Source organism: Neovison vison, chromosome 6, assembly GCF_020171115.1.
Source record: "Neovison vison isolate M4711 chromosome 6, ASM_NN_V1, whole genome shotgun sequence".
In the NCBI taxonomy this organism is placed as follows: domain Eukaryota; kingdom Metazoa; phylum Chordata; class Mammalia; order Carnivora; family Mustelidae; genus Neogale; species Neogale vison.
Genome location: NC_058096.1, coordinates 1,622,522 through 1,631,924, shown reverse-complemented (window position 1 = coordinate 1,631,924; position 9,403 = coordinate 1,622,522). Strand labels below are relative to the sequence as shown.

At 63.3% G+C, this 9,403-nt stretch overlaps 1 protein-coding gene across 3 annotated transcripts; it reads left to right on the top strand.

Annotated features, from left to right (window-relative positions):
* The first annotated feature begins 3,187 nt into the window (after positions 1-3,187).
* LOC122908241 (keratin-associated protein 10-12) lies at positions 3,188-4,219 on the top strand. 3 transcript variants are annotated; one of them, XM_044250818.1, is made up of 3 exons: positions 3,188-3,348; positions 3,463-3,587; positions 3,744-4,219. In XM_044250818.1, exons 1-3 carry the CDS (start codon positions 3,188-3,190, stop codon positions 4,217-4,219), a joined length of 762 nt encoding a protein of 253 aa, XP_044106753.1. The 3 variants fall into 3 exon arrangements, with proteins under 3 accessions (XP_044106753.1, XP_044106752.1, XP_044106751.1); XM_044250817.1 differs by having other exon boundaries at positions 3,463-4,219; XM_044250816.1 differs by having other exon boundaries at positions 3,188-3,928; positions 3,989-4,219.
* Positions 4,220-9,403: the final 5,184 nt, after the last annotated feature.

Genomic DNA, 9,403 nt, shown 5'->3' with positions numbered 1-9,403 from the left:
CTACAGAAAGGGAGAAAATCTGCACATCGTGTATCTGGAAGAGTCTGACATCCAGAATGTGTGCAACTCCGCACCAAAAAGACAAGCCGCCTGGTCTGACACCGGGCAGAGGACGTGAGTGGACATTTCCCCCCGAAGCTGGACGATGGTCAGCACACACATGAAGAGATGCCTCACGTCGTTAGTCATCGGGGAAACGCAAACCCAGCCAGAGGACTGTTTGCCACGCCGCAGGCTGTGATTAGAAAAGGAAGGAAAGGACCCAGCGCTGGCGAGGATGCAGAGGGACCCGAGCCCTCAACCATTGCCCATGAGAACACAGAGGGGGCACCTCTGTGGGAGCACTTGGGCGCTCTCCATATGCCCCCAGGAGTTCCTCTCCTAGGAATACACCCCAAAAAAGATAAAGGGGTTTCAGACAACCTTTGCAGCATTATTCACAACAGCCAAAATGTAAAAGCAACCCAGGGGTCCGAGGACAGGTGGGCGGGCCAACAAAACGTGGCCCATCCATTCCGTGGCGCGCTCTTCCCCCGTGAACTGAAAGCAGGGCCGACCCCTGCTTCCTGGAAGAGCCTTGAGGACGTGATACTGAGTGAAATGTCACAGAGGGACAGAGTCTGGTTCCACAGATAGGAGGGACTAGAGGACCCAGACTCAGAGACAGAGAGTAGGGTGGGGGGTGCCGGGGGCTGGGGAGACTGCGGAACAGGGAGGTGGTGTTTCGTGGGGACAGAGCTTCAGATCAGGACGATGGTAAAGTCCTGAAGATGGAGGAAGGCAACCGTTGCACAATGGGGATGTACTCAGGGCCCCTCAACTAGCCTTAAAAATACGTAAAATGGCAAATTTTATGTTACATACATTTTCCCGCAGTTGAAAGAATTTTAAAGGCGCGTGGAACAGAACACACTTTTGGCAAATGTCCCAGAACAACGCGTGCTTGTGATCTCTGAGACGAGCCGGGGACTCGGGGTGCAGAGAGGGTCGGCGGAGGTCCCGCCTGTGGGCTCAGGGCCGCGTCCAGGCAACTCAACTGGAGATAAGCTCCTGGCTGCGCTCACCTGCTCCCCACGGGGTGCGACGGCTCCTCGCCGCGGCCCTCGGAGGCCTTACCCGCTGGACGGCCACGGGTGTGAGCACCGCCGGCCCCCCAGGGCCCAAGTGCGCTTCTCCGGGTGTCGGAAGAGGCCTGGGCAGCTGCGGGCCGAGGCGAGGACTGAGAGATGGAGAAGCACTCACCTCCTAGTGCTCGTCTGGAAAGCTCCGACCCCTGAACCGATGTCCCGCCAGCCCCACCCCACCTGGACAACAGGCCTCCCCAGAAGGCTGGCCCCTACGGCCCCCGTCTGTCCGAGGCAGCGGGTGTTTCTCACAAAGCCCCCATTTTGAAACACCACATCAGGAAAGATGGGGCCGGCCGGATCTCTCTGGAAGCCAGGGGCCTCCGCCCAGAGGGCCCGTCGCAAACCCCGGTGGCCGCCCAGCAAAGACCCTCTTCCCTTCTTCCCATCTCACTGTGAATTCCTGCCTGCTCAGCAACACCAGCCCTACTGCGTGACCCTCCATTAAATCTGCCTTCCTCGCTGGTCACTCGTGTCTGGCCGTGTTGTCCACTGACGGTGGCCACATGTGTCCCATCCATGCCCTCTGGGAGCTGCTGCAGAGAACCCGGCCCCCGCACCCGCCTCAGCTCAGGAAGGAGGGGCCTGTGGACCAGCAACCCCCCACCCCGCACAGGCCATCATCAGTCACACCCCACCACGTTCGAACTCTGGGCTCCAGCCAGGCCCATGGGGGCCCCCAGGCTCCCCAGAGATGCCCCTCACCGCCTCCAGAAGGGGACCCCAAACTGTGGGGAGCCGCCCGGCTCTCCCTCCATTCCTGAGGCCTCTGGGCGCTTCCAGTCCCTGGCGCCTCCCGGGCGCCTCTCTCTGGACCCGAGGGGCCACTGCAGATGGGCCTGCCCAGCACAGACCGCGGCCCTGCGCCGTCTCCTGCACACTTCTCAGACCTCCTGCTGCGGTGGGGGGCAGTCAGCGGCAATCGCCGCACAAAGCCGGCGGTCCCGGCCAGGCCACCTGCAGGGGCCGCCCCTGGCCATGCTCCACTAGGCTCAGACCCCTCAGGTTGGCCAGAACTCGGCACCTGAGACCCCTCCTTCCCCACTGTCCCCACTGATGCAGCTCGCCAGCAACCCTGCCCCAAACCCAGGACCCCTGCAGGCGGTTCCCCTGCCCAGCTGCCAACTCTCTCTGACCACTCCTCCCCTCAGACTCTCCGGCCCAAAGCAGCTTCCCCCCTCCTCACTCCCACTGGGCTTAGTCTCGCTCTTACCAACGTGACGACCTCATGTCCCACTGTTTGTGTGTGCCCTGCCATAACTAAGCCGCGTCCTGGTGCTCTTCTAGAAGCAGCTCCTTTCCAGGTGGTTCCCGCTGCCGGGCACCCGCCGTGCACCTGCCCAGACTCCAACACCAGCAGGTCTCGATGACCCTCTCCCAGAAGCCAGATGGCTCTCTGCTTCCCGGGGCACCGGCGTCCACGGCAGAGACCATGTGCCACAGTTCTGACCTGGCTCTTCTGCGCCCTTGTGTGGTGTGTGGTGCAACTGCTTACTCTTGCCTCAGTTTCCCCATCGGTAAAGTGGGCACAGCAGGTTCACGAGGTTGTTGAAGGGTCGCTGGGTTGACATGTACAAAGCTGCTCAAAATACTTGCTGGCATGAAGACCCATTACACGCGCGCTTGCTGATGTGCTAAAGTGTACGGCTTCCAGCCACTCGTGGGTTCAAGGACTCAGGAGAGAATTATATCCCCAGATAAAGATGATATATGCAAAAAAAGAGAACAAAATATGTGTATGATTCCGCTGAGTGTAAAGGAGCCAGGGGATGAATAGGACAGAGCCCCAGAGAGATGCTGGGAGCAGGGGTGAGGGCGGGAGCAGGAACCGCTGCCCCTCCAGGGTCATGAATGATGAGCACCTGCTGTGACTGACTGTGACTCGAATCCCCAGGAACCTGCTCCCACGACAAGGAAACAGGTTTTCCGGGGCCTCGTGACGGAAGCACACAGCCCTCAGGTGTATATAAGCCCAGACACCCCATCGTCTCACACACACACACTCACACACACACTCACACACACTCACACTCACAGCCTCCTCCAGCCCCACCGCCCCCACCATGGCCGCGTCCACCCTGTCCGTCTGCTCCAGCGACCAGAGCTACGGCAGCCGCGTCTGCCTGCCCGGCTCCTGTGACGCCTGCCCCGACTCCTGGCAGGTGGACGACTGCCCAGAGAGCTGCTGCGAGCCCCCCTGCTGTGCCCCCACCTGCTGTGCCCCCTCCTGCTGTGATTCCAGCTGCTGTGCCCCCACCTGCTGTGTCCCCACTTGCTGTGCCCCCTCCTGCTGTGCCCCCACCTGCTGTGCCCCCTCCTGCTGTGACCCCAGCTGCTGTGCCCCCTCCTGCCTGACCCTCATCTGCACCCCTGCGAGCTGCGGGTCCAGCCCCTGCCAGTCAGCCTGCACCAGCTGCTGCCAGCCCTCCTGCTGCAGCTCCTCCCCCTGCCAGGAAGACTGCTGTGTGTCTGTCTGCTGCAAGCCCGTCTGCTGCACCCCTGTCTGCTGCAAGCCCGTCTGCTGCACCCCTGTCTGCTGCACCCCTGTCTGTTGCACCCCTGTCTGCTGCAAGCCCGTCTGCTGCACCCCTGTCTGCTGCCAGGCCTCCCCCTGCTCAGCCTCCTCATGCTGCCAGCAGTCTAGCTGCCAGCCCTCCTGCTGCAGCTCCTCCCCCTGCCAGGAAGACTGCTGCCAGCCTGTCTGCTGCACCCCTGTCTGCTGCAAGCCCGTCTGCTGCACCCCGGTCTGCTGCAAGCCCGTCTGCTGCACCCCTGTCTGCTGCAAGCCCGTCTGCTGCACCCCGGTCTGCTGCAAGCCCGTCTGCTGCACCCCTGTCTGCTCCGGGCCCTCGTCCTGCTGCCAGCCCAGCCCCTGCTCCTCGTCTTGCTGCAGACCGTCCTCCTGCGTGTCCCTGCTCTGCCGCCCCGTGTGCAGGCCCGCCTGCTGCGTGCCCGCCTCCTCCTGCTGTGCCCCCACCTCCTCTTGCCAGCCCAGCTGCTGCCGCCGGGCCTCCTGCGTGTCCCTGCTCTGCCGCCCTGTGGGCTCCCTCCAGGCCTGCTGTGTGCCCGCCTCAGCCCAGAAGTCCTGCTGCTGATGGAGTCCATCTTCCCCTAGGCCAGTAGGCTCAGTGGGCACCCCCAGCTCTCCCCCTGTCAGCCTCCCAGCTGCTTTAGGGTCTGTCTCTTAGGAACCCCTGTGACATGTGGATAGCACCCTCTCCTCTCAGGCCAGGAAAGGGAGTTCCCATTCAATTGAGGATGACCCCTCTCATACCCACTGCCTCACTGTTCCCAAGGTCCCAGTGGTCATGCCTAGGGACCATGTCCACAATGGAGGCCTCACTGGTCTCACATCCTCAGAAGCTGCTTGGATCAACCAATAAACATGGCATGAACTTAACACTGATGGCACGTGGCTCTCTTTGGACCATTTCTAGTTGGGTGGCTAGCCAGTCCCCCATCAAGATGGGGGTGGGGGCAGCCACCCGGTGCCCTTGCCGCCCCGCCCATCCTCAGCCACACCTGTGCCTCCTCCAGGCCCCACCCTTCACTGGCGTGGCACAGGACTCCTGTCCCACAAGATCAGGGCCAGTCCCGGGCATGGCGACCATAGCCACGGCCATGACACCAGCAGTCCCTGTCCCAGAAGCTGGCCCTGATGGGCAGAGCCTCAGGGATGCAGTGGGAGCCAATCCTGGGCACAGTGAGCCTGGCATGTCTCCCCCTACAGGGAGCCTGGCAGGACACAGGGTTCACAGGGTTCACAGGGAGGGCAGGAGGATACGGGGCCCCAGCAAGCACCCTGACTCGGCCACCCGAGCCCCCGGCCCCTCCTTCCTTCTCTAGCCTGTCTGCGGAGCCACCGGTGCGGTGCATACGCACAAGCCCTCCCTACCTTAATGCCGGTTAGAACTCCCCACTGTCCCGACCCGGCACTGCCTGTGCCCCCTTCAGAGCAGAGCCTCCTGCTCTCCACCAAGACACCCTCCCCCCACCCTCCCACACCCCAGCCCCTGCCCCTGCCCAGCCCAGGCTCCAAAGCCCCGATGCTGAAGTTAGTCTCTCCTGTCCCCTCTCCTGTGGGCCTGTCCCTGCAGAGCCGGACCTCGGGCCCCAGAACACAGTGCCCTCCTGCCCCTCACTTCTCTGACTTTCCTGGGGCTCTTCACCCTGACCTCCGCACCCCTACCTTGCTATGGCATTGAGACCTCGGCTCGCTCTGCTGACTTGTCCAGCCAGGAGCCTCTACTGGGCTCTAGGCCACATACCCACCTCCAGATGTGATCCCCACCCAGGAGCTGGGCCTCCCTGAGCTGACTTGCACCTTCCAGCTGGCCTCCCTGGGGCGTGGCGGCTCTGCAGGGCCAGCTGGCTCCAGCCCCAGCCCCTCCCCAGCGCCCGGCTTGTGGCTCCACCAGGCAGAGGACTTTGGGGTCCGTGTCTTGCCTCTCCCCCGGCCATTTCCCAGACAGCGGTCTCTCAGGGCAGATACGATGAGGACCCCAGAGGTGCCAACAGACCAGGCTGGGACAGGAAAAGCCACCTGCTTTGAGGACTCCCAGGGACCCGTGCACATTCTTCGACAGAGTGAGTTCTGGGAAGAACATGGACACTGTCCAACAGATGCCGATCTTGCAGAAAGACGATGGGAAGCCGATGGCTCAGAGGGGACCCCGTCTTCCGGGGTGGCTCACCATCATGGCAGTGGTCGGGCGGGGAGGGGTGCCATTGGCATAGGAGCCACGAAGACCACGAGCGTCCTCCTGTCCTTGTGCGGCCCTGCCCTGGACCTGAGTTCTGAGCGTGAAGAGACAGCACGGACCTCCCCGGGCTCAGCATTAGCCGAAGCACGCCGCGGGCCAGGGCCTGTCAACGGTTTCCTGTTGCAAGAAGCCCCAGCGGGGCCCAGGCAAGGACCTCGGGTTCCCCAGAACCTGCCCCATGTCCCAGAATTCGCTGTGAACCTCCCCTCAGGGCTAGACAGGGACTGCCCTCGGGGACCCGAAGCCCCAGGCCCTGCCACGCACATTCTGGTCTGGACAGCAGCTGCGAACTTTCTAGCAAAACGCATCACGGCTTTTCCAGCTTCGTGGGTACCCGGGTTGCGCCGTTCCACACGACACAGTCTCGGAGCTGATTCAGCGCCAGCAGGAGTGGCCTGCCCCTGCCTTCAGGAGGATTTGGGGACCTTCGGGCCCTGCTGTGTTTAAATCACATCATCCTCAGATGACCCTATGACACGGGCGCCCTGGGACCCCGTCCTGCCAGGGAGGGGACAGAGACAACGAAGCCGCAGCCGTGGCAGGCACGGGGCCGTACAGAGAAAACGGGGCCCACTGTGGGGTGAGGCACACAACAGCCCCAAAGACAGCTGCACCTGAATCCCAAACCTGCGGGTGTGACCTTGTGCGGAGAGAGGTCTTGGCGGGGTGACTGCAATGGCTGCTGCCCCGGGGCCCATGACCCCAGGCCGGCCAGGGAGTCCTAGACGCCAGCACCGGTGTCCTCACGCCAGAGAGGTGGGGCCCCTCCTCCTTTCCACACAGACGAGGAGGAGGCCACACGACCACACGTGACTGCACGCCAGGGAGGCGGAGCCCCAAGCTGGAGGGGGCAGGAAGGACCTCCTCCTTCCACAACCTTCCGAGGGGGCGCGGCCCTGCCCACTCCCTGGTCTCGGCTCCGCGGAGCCGGCTGCACACCACCGGCCTCCAGGACTGTGGAGACGAACGTTTTGTTGTTTTAAAGCATCAAGAGTGTGATCACGGGTCAGAGCAGCCGCAGGAAACAAATGCACACATTTGGTCAAAGCTGTGACAAGCAGAGCTTGTGTGATTTCTAAGTATTCTGTTTAAAAGTGTCACTGAGACAACGTAAGATAAAAATTGCAATAAAAGAAATCCACTGCCCTGTAGGAATCGCGTCCAGCCATCCCCGAACGTACTTGCGCGCGCGCGTGTGTGTGTGTGCACGTGTGTGTGTGTGTGCCCATGCCTGTGTGTGTGCAGCCTCTGAGAGTCTGCCTACTGTCCCAGTCGCGCCAGACCCCTCGGCAGGGCTGCCAGACCCCTCCACAGCGGCTGAGACATCCCAGAACCCCACGTGCTGCCTCGCGGTGACCCTGAGCCTCCGCAAGCCCCGGCGCCGGCTCCCTGTCCGTTTTCCCCTCCCCTACTCCGGCCTAGATCCCACCCCAACCTTGCCCCACTCCCATCCCCGTGCCTGGTACGAAGAACCTTGAAGTCGCTGTGTCCTGGACTCTGAAGGTCCCACAGAGGTGTCCCAAGGGCTCACAGACAGCCTCAGCCTCCAGGGCAAAGGTGTGGGGAGTCTGCGTGACAGAGGGAGGGAGCTGGGACAGGAGGCAGAAGGAAATGCAGCAACACACCCAGTAGGACAGCCACAGGGGGAAGCCAGAGCCGAGACAGCCTGGGGGGGGGGCGAGGGAGGGCAGCCTCTTGCCCAGCCCCACCAAGCTGACCATGTGGTCAGAGCTACCAGGGTCCTGAGAGCCCACAGGTTAGAAAGAGACCCGCCCCGAGCATGATGGTGGCCTGGCCAGGCACCGGCCCACCCCTGCCACTGCCTACACACGTCACCCTGGCACAAAGCCAGCTCATCGCCCGGCCAAGCAGGGGTCCGAGGCAGGGACAGCCAGCCCTAACCTCAGGCGGAGCCCCCAGGTATCACCAGCCTCCCCTCATCTCTGCGGACTTGGTGACAAACGCAGAAGCCCGGGGATCACATGCCCCAGAGACGGGCTTCCACACTAGGAGCTACTCCTGAGCTCAGACTGCCAGTCACCACACCCCAAGGCCAGCGTCCAGGGGCTGGGAGACCCCTTCCCACGCTACACCCACCTGCCCAGCTCCCCCCTGCCTGGTGCTCGCTTGGCCCCTCAGCAGACTCAGCCAGGACCCAGCACTCGTGCAGACTTTTACGAGCTGGATGGCATCTTCCGGGAAAATAAACCAGCGCTAATGAGGGGTCCCTGGGAGCTAGCCGCAGCGCCTGCAAGGACGAGGCCGTGTCCTGAGCCTCTGCGGGGAAAACACGCAACCCAGCGGAGGGCTATAAAAGTGAGCCCGAGTGCTTCACACACACACACACACACAAACACTCACAGCCTCCTCCAGCCCCACCGCCCTCACCATGGCCGTGTCCACCCTGTCCGTCTGCTCCAGCGACCGGAGCTACGGCAGCCGCGTCTGCCTGCCCGGCTCCTGGAACGCCTGCCCCGACTCCTGGCAGGTGGACGACGGCCCAGAGAGCTGCTGCGAGCCCCCCTGCTGTGCCCCCTCCTGCTGTGCCCCCACCTGCTGTGCCCCCACCTGCTGTGCCCCCTCCTGCCTGACCCTCATCTGCACCCCTGCGAGCTGCGGGTCCAGCCCCTGCCAACCAGCCTGCACCAGCTGCTGCCAGCCCTCCTGCTGCAGCTCCTCCCCCTGCCAGGAAGGCTGCTGTGTGTCTGTCTGCTGCAAGCCCGTCTGCTGCACCCCTGTGTGCTGCACCCCTGTCTGCTGCACCCCTGTCTGCTGCACCCCTGTCTGCTGCAAGCCCGTCTGCTGCACCCCTGTCTGCTGCACCCCTGTCTGCTGTAAGCCCGTCTGCTGCACCCCTGTCTGCTGCAAGCCCTTCTGCTGCACCCCTGTCTGCTGTAAGCCCGTCTGCTGCACCCCTGTCTGCTCCGGGCCCTCCTCCTGCTGCCAGCCCAGCCCCTGCTCCTCGTCCTGCTGCAGACCGTCCTCCTGCGTGTCCCTGCTCTGCCGCCCCATGTGCAGGCCCGCCTGCTGCGTGCCCGCCTCCGCCCAGAAGTCCTGCTGCTGACGGGGCCCGTCTCCCCCGGGGCCAGTAGGCTCATGGGCACCTCCAGCTCCCCCCCTGCCTCCTTCAGGATCTAACCCAGCACAAGTGCTGGTGTGCGTGTGGCACAACCAACTTCGGACCCTAATAACCAGGGCAGAGACCTCCTGCAGCCTCCGCACCACGCCAAGATGAACCTGACGCAGCCCTCCCCACTCTTGACCTCGGGGCCTCCTGCCCCATCTCTGCCCCTCCTGAAAGCCGTCTGCTTCCTCCCCGCACACACCTGAGCTAACCGAACACACTTGCAGGGACGCCGGGTGGTCCTGTCGGCCAAGCCTCTGCCTCTGATTTCAGCTCAGGTCCTGGTGTCAGGGTGGTGAGATCGAGCCACACTTTGGGCTGTGTACCCAGCAGGGGGTCTGCTCGGGTTCTCTCTCTCCCTCTGCCCCTCCCCCCAAATCAATGACCAGTCT

Excerpts from the sequence above, each read along its gene's own strand:
- LOC122908241 (XM_044250816.1), top strand. The coding sequence starts at position 3,188 with ATGGCCGCGTCCACCCTGTCCGTCTGCTCCAGCGACCAGAGCTACGGC. Across the intron at positions 3,929-3,988 it reads AGCCCGTCTGCTGCACCCCG|CCCAGCCCCTGCTCCTCGTC; the intron begins GTCTGCTGCAAG and ends TCCTGCTGCCAG.